The 21,657-nt window shown below is 40.8% G+C and overlaps 1 protein-coding gene across 15 annotated transcripts; it reads right to left on the bottom strand.

The window, feature by feature from the left end:
* Positions 1-3,544: 3,544 nt before the first annotated feature.
* CUNH9orf43 (chromosome unknown C9orf43 homolog) lies at positions 3,545-21,644 on the bottom strand. 15 transcript variants are annotated; one of them, XM_063260478.1, is made up of 16 exons: positions 21,459-21,555; positions 20,980-21,048; positions 19,099-19,251; positions 18,847-18,997; positions 14,870-14,942; positions 11,977-12,077; positions 10,257-10,323; positions 9,053-9,183; positions 8,246-8,396; positions 7,713-7,773; positions 7,405-7,472; positions 7,142-7,229; positions 5,923-5,952; positions 5,207-5,271; positions 4,572-4,638; positions 3,545-4,380 (listed from the first exon to the last, which is right to left on the bottom strand). In XM_063260478.1, exons 2-16 carry the CDS (start codon positions 20,984-20,986, stop codon positions 4,145-4,147), a joined length of 1,449 nt encoding a protein of 482 aa, XP_063116548.1. In that variant the 5' UTR covers positions 20,987-21,048; positions 21,459-21,555; the 3' UTR covers positions 3,545-4,144. The 15 variants fall into 15 exon arrangements, 13 of the variants coding, with proteins under 13 accessions (XP_063116548.1, XP_013001363.1, XP_013001361.1 ...); XM_013145909.3 differs by lacking the exon at positions 21,459-21,555 and adding an exon at positions 21,301-21,409; XM_013145907.3 differs by lacking the exon at positions 20,980-21,048 and having other exon boundaries at positions 21,459-21,644.
* Between the last annotated feature and the right edge of the window lie 13 nt (positions 21,645-21,657).

Here is a 21,657-nt window from a genome sequence, read left to right on the forward strand (position 1 = left end):
ATAAAAGGAATATGGATGGGAAGAAGTTAAATTATTATTTTTTGTAGACGACATGGTCCTCTACATAGAAGACCCTAAAAACTCACTAAAGTGCTCCTAGAATTAATAACCAAATTCAGTAGTATAACAGGATACAAAGCCAACACTCAAAAGTCAATAGCATTGCTGTACGCCAATAATAAACTCACCAAAAGAAAAACTAGAGAAATAATACCTTTTACAATAGCATCAAGAAAAATGAAATACTCAGCAATTAACCCAACCAAGGAAGTGAAAGATCTCTACAATGAAGACTTTAGAAACTTGGAAAAGTAGATCAAAGAGGACCTAAAAAAATATACTGAAAAAAAAGAAAGAGCTTTCAAAAAAAAAAAGAAAGAGCTTTCAGAACTAGAGAAAATAATCCTTAAATTCATATGGAACCAGAAGAGACCTAGAATAGCAAAAGCAATTCTGGGCAACAAGGGCAAAGCAAGAGCACCACGATCCTGGACTTCAAACTAAACGACAAAGCTGCAGTGATTAAAAAAAAAAAACCCAGCATGGTATTTAAAAAAAAATAAAAATAGACTTATGGAACATAATGAAACAACTTCAGGCCACTCAGCTACCTTATTTTTGACAAAGAGGAAAAGGAGCCTTATATCAAAAGGCTCTGGGAAAAGTGGCTACCCACATGATAAGGGTTGAAACTACACCCTTAACTCCCACCATGCACTAAACTAAAATTAAAATAGATCAAAGGTCTAAATAATAGAACAGAAACAATCTGCTGGAAGACAAAAACAGATAAAATTCTTGAAGACACAGACATAGGCAAAGATTTTCTGAACAGAGCCCTGGTTACATAAGAAATAATACCAAAAATCAACAAATGGGATCACATCAAGTTAAAAGCTTCTGAGCAGCAAAGGAAACACAGTGAAGAGACAACCCACAGAATAGGAAAAAATTTTGCAAGCGAGTCTCCAGACAAAGGGTTAATGTCTAGAATATAGTAAGAATGAAAAAAAAATGGTCCCGGGGATTTAGCTCGGAGGCATAAGCACCTGGTATCAAACATACGCACACACACACAAATGGACCTCCCCAAACTTAGATTTAATCAAAAAAATGGGCATCTGAGAAGAATAGACGCTGCTCAGATAAAGAAGTATAAATGCCAAAAAAATATGAAAAATGTTCCACATTGCTGGTCATTAAAGAAATGCAAATTAACTCAATGCCTGGTGTTCCCTTTTTGGAACATTCATAACAAGGAAACATAATACATTTTTTTTCAAATTCTCATTCCTTTAATTTTTCTAGGAAATATATATGAATTCCAGGCAAAAATGCAAAAAAAATTACAATGTGGCACAATAGGGTTAAAACAACACTTAGATTCCATCTCACTCTAGAAGAATGGCTATTTTTAAAATCAGACCAGGTATGGTGGCGCATACCTGTAATCCCAACACTCAGGAGGCTGATATAGGAGGATTTCTGTGAGTTCAAGACCAATTTAGGCTACATAGTAGGTTCAAAGCCAGGCGGAACTATATAGCAGGATTGTGTCTTCAAATAGAAAAGGAAAATCAAACAACAACAAATGCTAGAGAGGTGAAAAAACTGCAGGGAAAAAAGGAACCATTCTTCATTACTGGGGGGAGTATAAACTGTTATAGTAACTGTAGAAAAAAATTTTTAAATGACAAGAATGTTTACCGCTACTCTTCTAGTCAACATTGTGCTAGAAGGTCTAGCAGTTAGAAAAAAAATTAAAAGCACCTAGGAAGGAAGAAATAAAAAGATCTCTATTTGCAGATGACATATCAAAAAAATCTAAGAAATCCACTAAAATACTTAGAATAAGCAAGTTTAGAAAAAAAAGATAGATTATAATTGATAAATGTTAGATAATGGTTAGACAGGACTTCATCTGCTTTTACATGTTTCCAACTTTCCTTAGGTAAAAAAGAGCTACTGGTGGGCATGGTGCACATTACTATAATCCCAGCACATAGGAAGCTGAGGCAGGAGGATCAGTGTGAAGTCAAAGTCAGTCTAGGCTACAGATGAGTTCAAGGCCAACCTAAACTATACAGTGAGAAGACTATCTCAAAAAAATCCCTGCATCCCTCGAACCCAACTCATCAATTACAGATAGCATACCAGGAAAGGAAGTCAGTCTCTAATTTAATATGATGATGAATAACCCAACACAGCTCTGGAGGATGAGTCAGAGAAGCAGAGTGGAGATGAAAAGAGCTCTGACCTAAAGCTAGAAGACCCAGATCGCAACCTGGCTCTACCACTTTTCAAGATGATGACTGTCAAGACACATTCTCTCTTGGAGTCTGGTCCTCACCTAAAAGGAAGTACAAATTAATGATTTTCCATGAATAGGGTTAAATTCTCCTTCTTTAAAATTTCTCCCTGTCATTGGGTGTGTACGGCCCACCCTAACTTCCGCAGGATCCAGGATAAGAGTCAAAACCAGGTCTACTACCGATGTCAGAACATTTTAAAACTATAAATCAAGCTAACATAATTGTTAAAGAAAGCATTTTCAGTCCTTGTTCCTTGACCCATATACCTTCAAGAAGACCAGGTTCATTCAGAATTTGCAGACTCCTTAAGGACCCACAGCTGACATCTAGCATAAGAACCACCCTTTTCTTCTCATCCCTAGAACCCAGGAAAGATCACACATGCAGACACTTCAGTCCCCATGCCCAGATCTAGACTCATCATTCCCTAAATAGCACAGACCCTTCAAACGCTGATAGAGCAATGCATTCTTGGGAGGGTGAAACCAGGAAAGAGTCCTACACAGGCCATGGAAGCAGTAAACTTCCAGATCAGAGCTACCAGGTACAAAATCCAGAAGAGGAGATGCAGTGCAGGAGAAGGAGACATGTGCCCTGGGCCCTGCAGTGTGATAAGCAACAGCATGCTCCATTGCAGGGCCAGTGCAGGGCTTTTTAAAGTATGGTTGAAGCCATGGCCTTGCTTTTATCACATCCTATGGACATCAGTTTCATTACGTTAGTCTCTACAATTATGCAACTTTGCAATTTTACTGTATTAAAAGTAGCTTTTCCTTCTCTTATTATTTTGTTATGAAATTTTGTTTTACTTTTATTCCATAAAATTTTTTTAAAGTGCTTTTTCTCTTTAGTGTTAGGAATTAACCTCAGGGCCTTTCACACTGAGCTACATCCCATCTCTTTTTTATTTTTCTATTTTGAAACAGAGTCTCACTAAATCATTAAGTTGTCCAGGCTGGAATCAAACTTAGGACCCTCCTGTTTCAACCTCTGAGAGTGCTGAGATTATAGGCATACACCACCTCAGCTGTCTTAAAAGCTTTTTAAGAATAAAACATGAGGGCCTGGGGGTTTAGCTCAGCGGCATAAGCGCCTGCCTTGCAAGCAGGCAGTCGTGAGTTCGATCCCTGGTACCGATAAAAATGAAAAAGACCAAAAAAAAAAAATTAAAAAAAAAAAAAGAATAAAACATGAAAAGAATAAAGTCTTCCAAAAACCAAATCAGAGGGCTCTTGAGACTCTCAAATTCTGAGTCTTTATTAGCATCAATGAAACTTCCCAGCAAACTCAATTCCTTAAAAACTAGAGCCTTAAGCTCTCCCAGGTCAATGAGTCCAATACCATACACAGTGAATATTATTTAGTAATGATGTGGACTCCACCTCCTAAAGAAAGGAAGCAACAAGGAAATCCAGAAATGCCATGGAGGTTGCCATAGGCCAAATTTAGCTTCCTACAATTGAAAACCTTTCAGAGCTTCACAGAACAGATAAAAAGGACCCTAAAAACACATACTAAGAAACAGCTCTCTACCCTCCTCCAAAAAACACAGAGTATCTTTTGTTTGAGACTTGGTTGTGTTTAATCATTAAAATTATTCTGACCCTATGGCAGAGAAGTCACTTAAACTGAGAAAGTTTGGAACTTTTTTCCCTCACTTATTTTACAAGCTGGTAAAAAGTGAATAAAAAGCAAAATCTCTAAGTTGAGGTCTTAAGAGAGTTGGGGGGAGCACAATCACCCTCTCTTTTCAGCCTTATGTCAAAGGTCACTGTCTCTGGGATGCCAAGCATCCTGCTCTGGTGAAGAGTGCCCTGGGTGGCACCTTCAGTCTATGTGTCCCAAGAATCTTCACTCTCTGCCACACTGGGTTGGTTCACCTCCTCCTCAACATCAGTATCCTGAAGAATCCTCAGCAGTTGGAGCTCAGGCTTCCAGCTTATTTCAGCCACATTTTCTGTGAGGTCTTCAGGGATCTTCTCTTGATTGGCAGCTGGGGCTTCCAGGACCATCTCCACTGAAGCATTAACATCCTTGCAAGGGAGTTCCATCATAGACATTTTTGAACCTATGAGAAAACCCAGTCATTAATTTCCCCTGTAGGCTTCTCCCAACTAATGGTGACATGTGGAGTACAGAAAAAGAAAATCTGGGCTATCTTTAGGACCCCTCTAAAGGATGAGGACTGTGCCCACCGCAAGGAAGCCACGCTGGTTAACACAGGCTCAGTACTAAGGGTCCTCCACTCTAGCAACTTACCTCTTCTGTCAGGGAAGATACCCAGAAACTTGTCAGAGTGATCATTTCTTGAACTCTCTATGGAAACCTAAAATTTATTGGGGTACATATAAGAAAAAATAAATCAAGGCCTTAGAAAATTGAAAGCATTTTTTTTCTAAAATTAGAGAAATTAACATCTAAGACATTACAAAGATGTACCTTCTGGGACTTCAGCAAAGCTTTTATCACATATTTTCTGCTCTCCAGACTGTATAGATGAACCTAGAACTCATTTCACCCCACTCTCAGCAGTCAACCAAGGGAAGACTACCTCTAGCGATGTCTGCCAACAACGACTTCTCCTCCTGGTTGACTGCTGAGAGTGGGGTGAAATGAGTTCTAGGTTCATCTATACAGACCAATAAAAGGTCACAGCGTAGTCACTTGAGTGATTACTACCCTGTCAAAAGCCCCATGAAGAGGTCTTATAGAAGACTACCCAGGCAATGTGGCCAACAGCCCTACTCAGATGCAGAGTGACCTAAGAAAGACCAATGATCGTCCCACCAATACATAGATTCTTTAGAAATAATGCATCTGGCTTAGTTTTGGGGTGGTTTGTTTCACAGTAAGAGACATTGGAACCAGATGTTGGGAGAGGCCCTGCCACTCACTGGTTCCAAGGTGGCTCCTTCAGTCTTCATCTGCTGCTGTTGCTGCTTCATGTCACTTTCCTGACCTAGTGACCACAAAGGGAAATCAATCCTCTTCTTATTGGCACTTTATATCTCAGTGGTAGTGGTTCTTTATTTTCTTAACTGACACATAATAAGTGTACCTATTTATGAAGCACTATGTAATATTCCAATACATATGTATATTTTGTAAGGCCTTCTGAGTTCTATTTGTGATTCTGTTCACCTAGGTCTGTAACTACATACAGCACAAAATTAGATATAAAAATAAAGTGTGTATTATAAGATCCAGGATTCCTCCACATAAAACATAACTGTATGTAGTAACAGTAAAAGAAACTACAATTCTACCATTTAGTTTATGAATATTAGTACCAGAATGTGACTCAGCTTCTTGTACCATTCCTAGCATATCCACATTGGTCTAAAAATATGAAAATAAAATAATTCTAATTTTCTGCTTCTTTTGCATCAGCTGTTTCTCCAACAACTCCCTATGTGTTTGCCCTTTCCTTTTGGAATCTTTTCTCTAAATAAACATCTTGCAAGTTGCCACCAGACACATTATACTAAAAGACAACAACACTCTTGGCTGCCTACCCGCTAAGGTTCTTACCTCAGCCGCATTTTACAAGCATTGGGAAGCATAAAACACAGCATGAGGGCAGGGATTTGTTCAGCAACACAGTGCCTACCTGGCAAGCATGAGGTTGTAAGTTCAATTCCTGTTACCAATAAAGTAATTAATTAATTAGTTAAAAATAAAATAAAACACAGCACGAGACTAGGCATGCTGGCAAACTCCTGTTATCCCAACACTCAGGAGGATCCCCATGAGCACGAGGCCAGCCTGGGCTAATAGAGGCCATAGTCAGAGCACAGCAAGATGCTGACTTAAAAGACAAAAAAAGGGCGGGGGGGACTAGGGATTTAGCTCAGCGGCATAAGCACCTGCCTTGCAAGTGTGTGGTCTTCAGTTTGATCCCTGGTACCGATAAAAAAAGAAAAAGACAAAAAAAAAAAAAAAAAAAAAAGACAGTATGACCTGGTTCCAAACACCAGAATTCTGACCTAATAGGTCTAGGGTACAAGCAGGTTGTTAGGAATTTTAAAAACTTTTCACTTTCTGTCCATGTGCAGCCAAGATGGAGTACCACTGACCTAGAGACTCAAGCCTAATGGCCTTCACAGCCTCCCCTATCCACCTCTTTGGCCTGATCTACCACTTTCCTTTAAATCCTGATAGCCAGGGGGCTGGGGATTTAGCTCAGCGGCATAAGTGTCTGCCTTGCAAGCAGGCGGTCGTGAGTTCGATCCCCGGTACCGATAAAAATGAAAGACAAAAAAAATTAAAAAAAAAAAAATAAATCCTGATAGCCATACTGAAAAGCTCAACCATGCTCCTCCAAGATGCATCTATGGAGGAATTTGCCACCTCTGGGAATTCTACTCCATGCCATAAAAAAACCCACATATAAGATCCAATTTTAAAAATCACCTTTTCTATAAAGGCTATCTCACTCAGTGAGGACAAGTTACTGCTCTAAGGACATGAATCCAAGGTGACCCCAGTGATACGTGTAAAACAGCTCCTGCTGGAGGCACTGGGAAAAACACCAGAATGGAGGTCAGGAAAATGGTAGTGATCGCCCTGGATGGAGTGCTAACCTAACATAAGTCACCTTCTTTCCCAAGTCTCTACCCTGATTCTTCTGCCTGTCATGTGAAAGTCAGAACCCCTGGGGATGCGGCTCAGTGCAAAAGCCCTTGGTTCAATGTAATAAAAAAATTAATTAATTCGAATGCCTGACAAAGACAAGTCTCAAAATGGAAAAAGCACATTTCGCTTTTCCTGCTGCCATCTATGTTCTGGGATTTTATTACTCAACCAAGCACGTACAGTACTGCCCTTACCACAGAGAGGGTTACAAGCAACAGCAGCTGAATGTTTTTGTGAAGTGTTCTGGATCCCCTGTTCACTCTTGGCTTTCTTTTTAGCTTTCTGAAATCCAAAAGAGGAGGAACTGAGTTGGGACTTTTGGAAGTGAAGAACATTTTTCAAAAAGGAGTAGAAAAGGAACATCTACAGCCAGAGAGAGATCAAAAAGAACCTTCCCACCCAGGCTGCACCCACTTCTCCCACCTGGTGAGTCCAGGGCTCCCTCGCAAAACTCTACCTGTTCCTTAGGAGGGTTTTTCTCCTTCTTCTCCTGCAGCTGCTGCCACTGCTGCTGCTTCCTATAATCTGGTGACCATAAGGCCAGGTTAATCTTCTTCCCACTGACAGTCCCCTGCCTCCTGCTGGGCTGCCTGCTGAGACCTGCCCCACCACCAGTGATTCTCCCTTTAGGGTCAGGACCATGCTAGAGTTTCCTACATTCCACATGTGACCCTATATGACTATGACCACAAACAACAGAATCAGGACTAAGATAAAGTAAGAGAAATATGGTGCCAGGAAACCCAGCAGAAGCAGCAAAGCTACCTTCTCTCTTCAGGGTAGAATGTAATTTCTTCCGATGTTCAGGATATTGCAACGTTGGTCTCTGGAGATTAAAAAAAGGTAGGGGAGGGTGGGAGGAAAGGTGGAGAGGAGGGGAAGAAAAAGAGGAGAAGGAGGAAGGGGAAGAAGAAAAGGAAGAGGAGAAGGAAAGGGAGGAGGAAAAAGGAGGAAGAGAACAAGGAGAAAGAGAAGGAGAAGGAGAAGAGAAGCTCTTCTGTAGATCTTTCCTTTCCCCAGATGCATTTATTCAGCTAGTCAGCAAGCACACTGGGAAGGCAGAGTTTGCAGCACTGTGCAGGAAGGGAAAGGCGTGGAAGCAAAGCACAGGAGAAACGCAGTCACCGCTCTGCTCACACCCTTCCCTCACACTGCCCTTCACCGACACACAGCCCAAGCTCCTGTGGGGTTGGGGCCAAAATGACAGGACAGAAGAGAAAGCCAATTCTTCCAGCCTCAAGAAAGAAGGGGTGGGATTTTCATGTAGGGCCCTTCCTCCAAAGTACCCTGGCTCTTACTTGCAGGGTGAGGCGGTGTATAGTTAGAAACATCTTAGAAGAAATGGCACTGTCGGGTCGGTTCTTTTCCAGGGGAAGACTCTTTTTCATCCTGTCTAATTGTATTTTCATCTCTGGACAAGGCATGTTATTCTCTCCATGTGGCAAAAGCCTGAAGGGGACAGAGACAGCCAGTCAGTAGCAGCTGTTCCTGAGAGGACAGAGAGATGAGAAGGGCTGAAGACATTTCTGCTTTGGGTCTGGAATAGCCTCTTCCAAAAGGTGCTCATCTGAAAGGGGACACTTTTCAGATGTAGTTATGATAACCATCACTGTACTTATCAAGTGTTTATTCTGTTAGGTTTTATATCACTGAATCCTCTAACACTCTGAGGACAAGCAATATTATCCTCACTTTCCAAATGAGGAACATGAAAGTGAAAGAGGCTAAATAATTACCAAAATTCACAAAGCCAGTTGTTTCAATACAAAATTCAAAGACTGTCATACCTCAAATCAACATACCTTTCTGCCTTCCACTTATCCATAGTTTATCTATAAAAGGAATAGCACCCACCCACCAGCAGGAATCTAAAATAGAGTACATATACAATGTGCTTGGCTGAGGGCCTGCCGGATATTAAGGACTGGGTAAATGGCTGTGGTAATCACCAACATCACTGCCAGCTGGTGAGCCTAAGAACGCAGTAAACAAGCAGGGTGACAGTTTGACCTGCCCTACTCAGAACAAGCACATTGTCTGGCCCCTTCTCAGCTTCAGGAAAAAGCAGGGGCCCTGGCTCTCCCCTGGGCATCCATGATACTCACTCCTTCAGCAGATTCTGAGGTAGTGTGCTGTTGTGGGCCCAGATAGGCATTTCTGAACTTAAATCCTCAGATGCGCGCACCGGGGAGGGGGGTGGCACAGCCTTCCCTGGGGTTTTTGATGACTCAGTTTTCTGAAAGAGAAAAAAATGCAACACTTTCCCAAATACTTCCTTGGAGCCATGTCTTCCCTTTAACATTCCAGCCCTCCAACACAACCCAGAGCCACTCCACCATTCCCACCTTTCCTCCACATATGGGCTACTCACAAGGTCCCAGCCCTACTGCATTTAGACCACACAAGGATTAACTGTAGTTGTGTTGGTATTGTTTTCCCAGAGCGGTCATTCATTATGCACTCAACCTATCTGTATGCCCAGAACATAGCAGGCACAGGAGTTTCACAATGACTGACATGGATCAAGACACTACTCTCATGCATATAGTACTCTGACAGCTCTGAGATTTACCCAAATCACATTTACCCATAAACGGTTGAATGAAAACTGGAAGCTCAGGTTTGCTGCAGTTTTCATTGCTGCTGCTGCCGCTGCTGTTGTCACTGTCGTCGTCCTCCTCCTCCTCCTCTTCTTCTTTTTTCTTTTCTACCTCCTTCTCCTCTTTCTTCTTCTCTTCCTCTTCCTCCTCCTGCCTCTTCCTTCCTTCCTCCTCCTCTTCTTTGTATGTGTGTATGTGTGTACACGCTAGGCACACACATCACTGCTGAGCCACATCTCAATCCATTCTATTTTATTTTGAGGCAGGGTCTGACCAAGCTTCCCAGGCTGGTCTTGAACTTGCAAGCTTCCTTCCTTAGCTTCCTGAATTGCTGGGATTATAAGCACACACCAGGATGCCTGCCAGGGGACTAATTTTTAACTAATCAAGAAGTCCCTCTGAGGGTCAGGGATTTAGCTCAGTGGTGAAAGTGCCTGCCTGGCAACCATGCGGTGTTGATTCGATCCCTGGTATCAAAAAAAAAAAGTCCCCCTAAATACCCAGCAGTTTGTCCTGTCATGTCTTCACAGCGTTCTGCTCCCCCGACATGGCACAGACAGGAAAAGGGAGTCAGAAGAGGCTTAATATCCCTAAGGAAGGGCTTTCATTTAGAGAAAGTAAGGGGTTGAGAGTGGGAAAGACCTAAAAGGAAAACAAAAACATACCCTATAGAGTAATAATAAAGGTCTGGGCAAAACACTGAACTTACCCTTGCGGATTCCTTTCTTTTCTGTTTCCCATTTTGGCTGGGGAGAGGAGATGTCTTCTCAGGTAAGCTTGAAATAAGAATAACCATAACTTATTCTCAGACATCTTAAGAACACCAAGGATATTTGTGAATAATGAGTCTTAAGACTCCTGTCTATCTAATTGGTATTCAAAAATGGCTGGTTGGGAGCCCAGCAGTATGCGCCACCTCAGTACCTGCCATTAAAAGATCCCTCATCTTCCCATCTAAAATTGGTTCCCAGAATTCTCTGGGACAGATTTGTAATTTACTTTCACAATGTGAATATAAACTAGTAATTATATACTTAAGTGTGGTTATGTCTGTCATGTCTGACTCTCTCATATAACCCTTGGAAGACGGACCAAATCTACTTGGTTCTCCACTGGATCCTCACTACTTAGCACAGAGGAGGTACTCAAGAATTACTTTTTCCTCACTTGGGGAGTGGATATGAAAGTTGGAGCTCTGGCAGCCAACCTAGACCTTAAAAGTATCAATGAAGTACCTTAGAAGATGGAAACCTTGGGCTAAGGAGCATGGCTCAAAAAGCTGGAGCAGCTCTGATTTCTGATTATCTCACGGAGCTGACATACTAGTCCCAGCCCACCCAATCTGGGGCTTCTTTTACATGAAAGAAAATAAAGTCATCTGTTGATGTTGTTGAAATCATAGGTAAGCACATAAAAATGCATTTTGGAGGATTATTTGTTGAAAAACAGAAAGAAAATGAAAAAGAAATTCATTAGGTTACATCAACAAGATGGCCAACTATAAAGAAATTCAATCACTTAACAAGAATCTGAAAGGCTCAGTGATCACAAAAAGAGAAACCAAACTCCTTCTCCTATGCTTTTCGACACTAGCAAGCGTTTGATCTCTATCATGCCTCACTTGGTACACAAGTGCTGTATGCTATTTACTGTATGCCACTGTCACAGGCTGTAGTGATCAGAGGTTCATATGCTTTACTGGAAGCTCTGTCACTTCTGAGGACTAAGTAAAACTAATAAAGGAAGTGTAATTCTTTTTTTTTTTTTTCTTGTCTTTTTCCTTTTTATTGGTACCAGGGATCGAACTCACGACTGCCTGCTTGCAAGGCAGGCGCTTATGCCGATGAGCTAAATCCCCAGCCCCTAAGGAAGTATAATTCTTAATCAAACTTCACAAATAATTTGGGCCCTATCTTACATGCTATTTACTGCCATGTGAAATTTGATATAAATAAGTCCCATAGCATTAAGTGTATTAAAGTGTATTAAAATAGAATTCCAAACGGCATCATAGTACATGCGTGTAGACTCAGCACTCAAGAAGCTGAGGCAAAAGGACTCTAAGTTTGAAGCTGGGCTATGGTATAGGGAGAGTTTAGGGCCAGCCTAGACTACATAACAAGACCTAAAACCAAAAAGAAAGCATGATTACACATTCCTGTAATCTCAGCACTCAGGAGGCTTGAATTCAAGGCGAGTCAGGGTCACACAGTGAGACCCTGCCTCAAAAAAACAAAGACAAAAAAATAAATAAATATAAAGAATTCCAGTGTCATAAAAGGGAGAAACAAGTGACCAGGACCACTATCTTTGCTTGTCCTTCTGTTATTTGCAGTGAGGTAGCTAAAAAGGAGATCACAAAAAAAGGCCTGTGAGAATTTACAGAATATAAGGATAAAGACTCCCCAAGTTCTAGATATGACACTTACTACACATTCTTTCCTAGTTCTTCAGGGATCCAGATGACAACCATATTTCTAACATCTTCAGAGCAAGGAAGCTGTGTCTCATTCAAATTCAACACTGAAAGCTAAAAAAAAAAAATATAAAACCCACATGTGGTTTAGGTGCCAGATTTCTACCAGTACCAGTACCAGTACCAGCAACAGGCTAAGGGCTCAGTTATCAGCCTAGCCAAAAAGACTGGTGGCTCAGATAATAAGATGACTTTTCCCATCCCCAAATTCAGCCTCATAATATTTCTCAACAAAACAAACTATTTCATCAAGTATTGGTAGGTGCTCTGCAAGAGTGAGTGTCTGTAAATAGTGTTCCCTGGTTCCCTATGACCTGAGAGTAAAATTTATCAACCCCCAGCCCCATCCCATAAAATGGTGACTTGAGACTTTCCTAGGGGAACATGACCATTGTTCTGGCTCTACTTCAAAGTCTTAGATCCCCTATACAGAGAATGCAGTCAGGATTTGGGGAATCAATAAGGAGAGAATTGGAGGATACAAAATTAAGTTTCCCACTTTTATTTACAGTCTGTCTATAATTATAGGCATCTATGTAAAAGTTAAGGTGCTGATTCTTCTCACATTTAACTCTTAAGGATCCTACAAGAGCAGGGTTTAAGGGATCCTTCATGTGGCCTATATTCCAAGTAAGATATAAAAAAGAAAAAAACTATTAAAAATAACGTTGCCACTGTGAAAAGGACTAGGGAGAAGAAAGGAGACTCTTCATTGTAAATGCTTAATATCTTTTGAATTTAGAATCATGTTGACATATATCTATTAAAATCATTAATTTAAAAATAATTTAAGCAAGGCACAGTGGCACATGCCTGAAATCCCAGCACTGGGGAAGGCTGATGCAGGAGAATCTAGGCAACTTAGCAAGCCTGTGTCTCAAAATCTTTTTTACCAAAAAAAATATATATATATTTTTTAAGGCTGGGCATGGTGGTACATGCCTGTAATCCCAGATCTCAGGAAACTGAGGCAGGAGGATCACTGTCAATATGAGGCCAACCTAGGCTATATAAGCAAGTTCAAGGCCAGCCTGCTCTGAGACTTTGTCTCAAACAATATTTTCAAAGAGTTGGAGATATATCTCAGTGATAGAGCATCTCAGGGTTCAATTCCCAGTACCCATAAAAATCAAAATTAAAATTAATAATTTAACCTAACCTTCTTGTTCAAAAGAGGTCAAGGAGGTAAACTACTTTATTCATTCATCCATTTAAATCCATCTGCTATCTCTTAGTTCCTTGCTTTCTCCACCACATGATACAGAGCAATTAAGGATTAAAAAAAAAAAAGGCATTCCATTGGACTTCAAGGAACAGTAAATCCCTCTTTATTATAGGTAAATAGCAAAGCGTTTCTTCCTAAAGTTCAAATTTAGCACTGATTTACCTCTAACTAGCCAGGTAAACCACTACAACAGAACACACACACAGGTAAATCACAATAGAAGCTTTCCATCTGAGATTCTGTTTCCTTAATTGCAAGATGCACGAAACAGACCACAATAATGTTCTTCAAACTGACACTGTGATTATGCATAGGTCATAAAAATTAAATTTTGTGAATCAAGCTCATATTGTTTAAAAATGAGACAAAGGACCGGGGTTTTAGCTCAGTGGCATAAGTATCTGCCTGGCAAGTGTGTGAGTTCAATCTCTTGTACCAAAACAGTAAAAAATAAAAATGAGACAGAACAGGCTGGGGATTTAGCTCAGTGGCATAAAAACCTGCCTTGCAAGCGTGCAGTCGTGAGTTTGATCCCTTGAACCAAAAAAAGAGAGAGAGAGAGACAGAACAAAACAGAATAAGACAAAAAAGACCAGAGTACTTCCTCATGGTTAGAGTAAGGATTATTCCATGATATTAATTTATGTATTTATTTCCACAGATGACACTTTTAAAAGATTGAACATCCTCAGACTAGATGACATTTAGGCCTATTTTTGTCTGACATTCTCCTATTCCAACTGCTCTATTAATGACACTGTTTACTTTGAAGCTGAACATGCTTTATTCAGTATATAGAAAATTCTCACCTATACCAAATTTCCACATGCAATCTTACTTAAGTCTGGGACTTCTGAAAACAATATTGCATGGAAGCCATTAGTAAATAGTAAAGGTTAGCATATAGTAAAGAGCCAATACTGAAGAGTTGTTATGGTTTGATTCTGGATGGCCTCCCTCAAAGCTTCATGCTGTCATGGAGATACACTTCTAGAGTTTGTAAATGACTCATGGTCCAATGCTGGACTATGGGTGTGAGTGCTACACCCAAGTGGGTGTGGCCTACATAAAACATAAGGGTCAGAAAAAATTTTCTCTCCTTGCTTCTCCCTTTTTGCTGTTGTTGATTTTGCTGTTTTCCATTGCCCTCTGCCATGTGGCACTCTGCCTTGTAGCCAACTGATTATAGACTGAAACCTCCACAAACTGGTGAGTTATTAAATAAACTTTTACTTCCTTAACTTTGGGTGTCGGTATTTTGTCTCAGCAACAAGGGAAAAATAATCAGTACAACAATTATTAGCAATTTTCTTTTTTTTTTTTTCTATATTGGAGATTGAACCCAGGGCTTCTGAACTGAGCTACATCTTCAGTCATTTTTATTTTTTGTTTTCAGATAAGGTCTCACTAAATTGCTAAACTGCACAGGCTGGGCTCAAATTTGTGATCCTTCTGATTCAAGCTCCCAAGTGCTGGAATTATAGGTGTGCAACACTACATCTGGTTTGTCATCACTGTAATGAATATAGAGATCTGATTCTGATTTTAGTGATCCTGAAGAATAACATCAAAGATAAAATATTTTGTTTCCATTAGTAAAGAGAAAATGTTGATAGAGTACCTTTTTGTGACTTTCTTTGGGAAATCTCTTAGGATAGTTGATCAAATTTTTCTCAGGTAAACCTTTCTGAGTCCTAAAAACAAACAAGAATTGCAAACACTAAACAGACACAAAAGACACTAAGATGAGAGAATAAATGCTACAAGGAAAAAAACTTTTACCTATCCACAGGAAAACCTGTGCTTAACTAGCTAAATGAATGTAGGGACTCTTAAATACACATTACATGCTGCAAGCATCTTACAGCTATTACATCAAACTGCACTACAGCCTATGCCTCTGTCTCAAATGCATCATCAACAAAAGCTGATGCAGCCAGGTGCATGGTGACCACCCACTCTGGAAGGGTGAAGCAGGAAGATCACAGGTTTAAGCCCAACCCCAGATAATTCAGCAACTTAACAAGACCCTGTCTCGAAATCAGAAATTTAAAATAAGGAACAAAATAGAGCTCAATGGAAGGTCCTGGGTTCAATCCTTCATACAATCATTCAATCGATGTTGATGGAAATGTTCAGACATGCTAAAGAAAAAGAATGTGCCACATACATACAGTAGAAATCACTCAGCTTTAAAAAGTAATGAAATTCTGATACATGCTACAATTTAGATGAAACTTGAAAACATTCTATCAAGTGAAACAAACCAGAGAGAAAAGGACAGATTTTGTATGATTCTACTATAAGAGATACCTACAATAGGCAAATTCAGAGATAGAAAACAGAGATTACCAGATGAAAAAAGGTAATGTAGAGCTATTATTTAATGAATTCAGTTCTGTTTGAGACAAATAAAAAGTTCTGGAAATAGGGAGGTATACAACATTGTGAATTCTACACTTAAAAAGTTAAAATGGTCAGCTTTTATTATATATATTTATAATTTTTAAAAACTCAGTGTGATGGTGCATGCCTGTAATTCTAGACCAAGGTAGGAGGATTGCCAGGTTCAACACCAGCCTGGTTATAATGGCAAGTTCAAGGATGCCCTGGACTACATCGTGAGACCTTGTTTCAAAAAACAAAAAAGAAGCAAAAGTGTGACCGAATAATGCCATGAGGTATAAGATAAAGACCGAACTCTGAGCCTGATTTATGAAGCTCTGTGTGAGGTAGACATCAATCTCTACCAAATAAAAAGTGTCTGTATTTTCTACTCTTTAGCCTCTGATCACTCTTGCAGTCCTGGTCTATGTTCCAAACACAATGAACTGTTTTCCTGACACTGTCTGTACCTACAGAATTGCCTCTTCCCTCCAGGGCTTTGAACATACTACCCCTATAATTTAGAGCCATCTTCTAGCCCCCTTCCCACCTGCAATTCTCACTTTACTAGACTGCTCAACTTCTGGGCTGGGCCACTAGTGTGTACAGCATCCTGATTAGGAACCTTTTCTGGTGTTACACACACCCAGGCACCAGTCCACTTATGACACTCATTACACCAAATGTCCTTACCTCCCCAACTAGGCTAAAAGCCCCTCAAAGGACACTGTTGTATCCCCACCGTCCAGCATGATGACCCTCACTAAAATAGGTTTGTGAATTTGGGGTATGAGGCTCAGCTTTGTTTTTACTTTTCATTTTTTGAGTTTTGGGGTGGGAGTATTGTTTGTTTATGGTACCAGGCATTGAACCCAGGACCTTCACAATGATCTACATCTTTATCTAGTGCTTTTTCTTTTCTTTTTTTTTTCTTTCTTTTTTCTTTTTATTGGTACCAGGAATCGAACTCACGACTGCCTGCTTGCAAAGCAGGCACTTATGCTGCTGAGCTAAATCCCCAGCCCCTTATCTTCTTCTTCTTCTTTTTTTTTTGAAACAGGTTCTAAGTCCCACATTGCAAATAAACAAATGATGTCATGTCATAACTCTTGCCTTTAAACGGCTTTCAAAGGCAATCCAGTTGAGCAAATGGGACACAGGCATAAAAATATCCATAAGCTTACCAGGGAAAATGAGTACAGGGTAGTTTAGAAAAGTGAGCGCCCAGGGCCAGCAGTAAATGACAAAGATGAGAACACATTCATCCAACAATATTTATTGAGCTTCTATTTTATGCCACACACTACTGAAGCCGCAGGAGACAGAGTAGTGAACAAAAGCAACCACGGCTCCTGCTCTCAGAACTGACATTCCAATGAAGGTGGGCAAGCAGACCAAAGAACACTTCAGAAAAGAATTAAGACAGAAGCAGGTTAAATTTCATACAGTGTGGTCACAGAAGATCTTTATGTAAAAGCAACTTTAATTTTGCCCCTAGGAGATATCTGGCAATATCTAGAGGCATTTAGGGGTTGTCCCAACTGCTGGTGAGATACTGCCAGCATTCCAGCGATGCAGGGAAACATCCAATGCTGCACTGAACAGTCCCAACAAAGAATGAATGACCCAAAATGTCAACAATGCAGAGTTGAAAGCTCTAATCTAGGGGAAATCCCATTCAGAGGAAAGAGTATTTCCATGATCCTTGTTCATGGAGTGGAACTATACAAGGAATACATAGAGTGGTATGGCTAGAATCCATTAAACAAGGAAAAGAGAAATGTAAGATGAGGTCCACTGGGAAGGCAGGATCTCATATAGTCATTTGGCCATGCCAGGGACTTGACGACGCAGAGCAGAGCTGAGAGGAATCACTACTGGGCTGGGAGTATAGCCTAATGGTAGAGCACCTGCCTAGCTTGTGAAAGGCCCAGGATTCAATCATGTGAAAAGAAAAGAAAAGAGGAAGGGAGAGGAGGTGGGGGAGCAGAGAGGAAGAGAAGAGAGGAGAGGAGAGGAGAGGGGAGGGGAGGGGAGGGGAGGGGAGGGGAGGGGAGGGAGAGAAGAGGAGAGGAGAGGAGAGGAGAGGAGAGGAAAAAAAAAGAAGGCAGTCACTGCAAAAACCACACACGAAGTAAGAAAGCAAGACTCAAGGAGAAGGCATGGACTGGATGAGATGGCCCTCAGCATACTGTGCATCTGGGACATGGTGGGACACAAATGTGTTGTGTGCTGTGTGCGGATGTGAGCACATCAGATACTGGCTGTGAGATGCTGCTATTTTCCCACGATTCAAGTCCTACAGACTCTGGAAGTAGTCCTATCTTTCCCTATGCTGTCTTTAGCTAAGATGAATCAACAGGAACTACTTACATGGAAAAGAAGAAAATAAACTATTAGAAGTACCACAACTAGCAACTTGAACTGCAACAAGGTCTTCAAATTTTAAAAGCCTCAGTTTTTCACAGATAGTTGTCCCTCAGTTTCATGTATCAGCAAGATCAGGTACCTAGACTTTCTAGGAAATTCAAAAACAAAAGCCACTGTTTCTGCCTCCGAGAGCTTACAAATAGTTTCATACCTGAAAATAAAAGATAGGAAGGATGACATGTGTGGACAGTGTCTTTCGATGACCTACAGAAGCTGATAAGATACCTACTAGTAGGGGCTAAATTGTGTCTCCTTCCCCCAACATTCATCTCTTATATTTCTAAGAATGTGACAGTATTTGCAAAGAGGAACTTTAAAATGATAACTAAGGTAAAATGAAGTCATATGAGTGGGCTCTAATCCAATAAAACTGGCGTGCTTATGAAATGAGGAGAAAGGACACAGGCAGACACAAAGGGAACACTATGTGAAGAAACAAGGAGAAAACAGGTCCCAACAAGCCAAGGAGAGAGGCCTCAAAACAAAACAACCTTGATCTCATATCTCTATCCTCCAGAATTGTGGGAAAGTGAAGTTCATTGTTTACCCAGTCTCTGATACTTTGCTCAGCAACCTTAGCAAACCAAAACTGCTCCATGTTATCAAATCCTAGAACATAACAGGAATGCTTTGTTTCCCTCCACCTACTCATCACTTCTTCAACTGAATTAGTACTTTCTTTTTAATCCAGCGTTCTTGAATTCTAACATATTCACAAAGGAAATCATAACTTGGAATTCTGAGACAACAATCTACTAGAGAAAAGATATCATGATAATTTACCTGCCTTGAAATTTGGAGGCAAGCTTGGAGCCTTGAGACAACAAAGAATGAGCTTTAGTGAAGGCAAATTCTGGTGACTGCTGATGAGCAAGTCTCCTGGCCTGGAAGCAGGAATCTGAGATGTTTACAACTGTGAGCCCTGGGAGTTTATCTAAGAAAGATAGAAGGAAACGTGTAATGTGTTGCCTATAGAAAGGGAACCGTACAGAAAGTTTAAGTATTTCTTGAGAAAACAAAAGCTGATGAATTCACCTTCAGCATCCACAGGAGTTTTGCAGGGTGAGCTCCGGATTCGAGGATGGCCCCTTTCAATTCGACGGACAGCTGCCCAGCATTGTGGATGTGGACAAACAGCCAAGTCACAGGTGGTTTCATCCCACTGACTGTCATCTGGCAAGACCATGGCTATAAATAGTTTGGGACAAAGGTCAATCCTGTAACTTTCTGAGACTCAACAGCCACATAATTAGGGAGTACTATTATATATTAGCCATACAGCCCAGATCTTAATTTGGACTCAAATCTTAAAATATTTCTATTGAACCAATATAGGTAAAAGATGGACACAAGTAAGGAGCAAGTAAAACTTGACTGCCTAAGCAAGTATGAAAACATCTCACCATGAGGTTAAATAGAAAGTCTAAAGCAGAATGGGCTCAGGTCTCCTACTTGGTCATTTAATATCTGGGTGACCTACAGTTTAACCAAATCAAGCCTCAGTGTCCTCATTTGTACAACAAGGATAAGACTGCTTCACAGTGATGGTAAAAATGAGTTAATGGATATTAGAAAGCCTGGCATATAGTTAAAAATAAATATTGGCACCCTTTCTTTTTCCCATTCATTAGTCATTAGGAAGTAATGCCACTATATCTGAAAAGCTTTATCAAATTACAGCCAACCAAGTCACAGAAGTGTTTTAGATGGCTCAAACTTTTGGAAGACAGGCTTCATTTTTTCAATATGCTATAATTCTCATGCAGGCAGATAAAAAACAGCCACCAACAATGCATGGTTTGTTCAAACTCCAAGTCAGTAGACTTGCAGCTGTCTTTAGCTTTTCGTTTATCAACTCTACACTGGGATTACAGACAAGCACCACCACACCCAGCTCCCAGACCTTTTGTTTTTTGGATTTTTTGTTGGTTATGGTTTGGTTTGGTTTGGAAACAGAGTCTGGCTAAATTGTAAATTGTTCAGGCTGGGTTTGAACTTCTGATCTTCTTACATCAGCCTGAAGGAGTTCTGGGATTACAGGCTTGTGTCACCCACGCAGCTAAAATCCCTGTTCTCCTAACTTAGATCAAAGATAGCAAGTCTTTGGCCTAGGATTACATCTATGACTTTTAGCCAGTACTTTGAGTCAAAATTTTAAAATTCCAAATTTCTAGCTCCTGTTACAGATCTCAGGGTCTGACAACCCTGGGTCCAGATCTAACTAGACAGCAATTGGCTGAAGCTGAGCAGTTTCTGAGGTCTTTAAACTAGGCCTGTTCTATTCAAGTGCAAAGTTCCCCCAGCAACGGTCTCTGACTGAAGCAATTTCATTTATCACATTTTCTTTGTTGGGGTAGACGTGAGAAGGTTGTAATGTTTATTTTTTTTGAGACAGGGTTTCCCTGGGCAGTTCAGGCTGACCTTGAATTCACTATGTAGCCCTGCTGGCCTCAAATTCGCTTAAATTTTCTTGCCTGGACCTCTCAAGGGGTAGGATTATAGGTGTGCCAACACCAAACCTGACTGCTCTGTTGTTTTTCCTATAGAGAAATATTTCTCTATACCCATGCTTCCATCAACAATAGAAAAATGGAAGAGTCTTGAGACATGTTTCAAGGAATAAAAGCAGCATTAGTTCTCCTTCAGAATAGGAATTTCTACATATGTAATATGGAAGTAATTTAAACCCTGGCTTGGTGGCTCACATTTAAACCTGCAGCTAGAAGGCTGAGGCATGAAGATCACTGCTAGTTCGAGGCTAGTCTGAGCTATACACAGAGAGACCCTGTCACCAAAACAACCCCTGTAATGATTTCCACAGAGGAAAAAATATAATGAACAATGATTTAGTGAACCAAAAGATAAATACAATTTTAAAAGGGGTTTCTTAATGTAAATATGTCACCCTTTAGTTACCTGCCATGAGGTTTTATCAGGCACTTCTTTATAATGCCAGCATTAGCGCTGTAAGCGAAATGATTTGCACTGGAAAACGAAACAAAAAACTCGGTAATACTTATTCTTAAATACTATTATTATTATAAGGTTATTAGGGTAGTACAGATATGGACACTGATTTCACCAGTACAGAAAAAATTTCCTTGCTTCATTTTGGACAAGGAAAAAGAAAACAAAAGTGGGAGACGCCAACCTCACAGGGCTGCAATCCCACAGACCCAGCGTGGACTAAAAGCAGCTATGGCTCAGAGCTAAGGGGTAATTCTGGCCCTCACAGACCTTTGCAGCCGCCGACCCCACCTGTCGTTCGAAGCGGCCCCACCCTACTAGTTTAGTCACGCCTCTGCCTCCCCGCGGGCCGCGCTGCTAGTTGCGCGGTCACCAAGCAGCGGCGCAGAGCACGATGGGAAACAGACGGAAGCCTCAGTGAGTCATACCTCCCTGGTGACAAAACTCCAGGCGTAGTCGTGGTGTAAAGTAGAGAACCGTGGCCAAGAAGTGAAGTACGAGACACAGTGGAGCCGGACGGAAACCCGGTAGGCCAAAACCATTGCAGCGTGGAAAGTTCATAGGCATCGGCAATTTGAGGAGGCGGGGCGGCGTACAGGAGAGAGGCTATGACGCGCGGAGCACTGT

The sequence above is a fragment of the Cavia porcellus genome, unplaced genomic scaffold (genome assembly GCF_034190915.1).
Source record: "Cavia porcellus strain 051 isolate PalLab524CR breed Dunkin Hartley unplaced genomic scaffold, mCavPor4.1 scaffold_1, whole genome shotgun sequence".
Classification (NCBI taxonomy): Eukaryota; Metazoa; Chordata; class Mammalia; order Rodentia; family Caviidae; genus Cavia; species Cavia porcellus.

Bases quoted from the DNA above. Each gene is read 5' to 3' on its own strand.
- CUNH9orf43 (XM_013145907.3), bottom strand. From the start codon at position 21,597: ATGCCTATGAACTTTCCACGCTGCAATGGTTTTGGCCTACCGGGTTTC. The intron at 14,943-18,846 runs GTAAATTATCAT...GTTTGTTTTTAG, and splicing joins GCCTCCAAATTTCAAGGCAG to GACTCAGAAAGGTTTACCTG. The intron at 5,953-7,141 runs GTAAGGGCAGTA...TATTGGTAACAG, and splicing joins TGCTTGTAACCCTCTCTGTG to GAATTGAACTTACAACCTCA.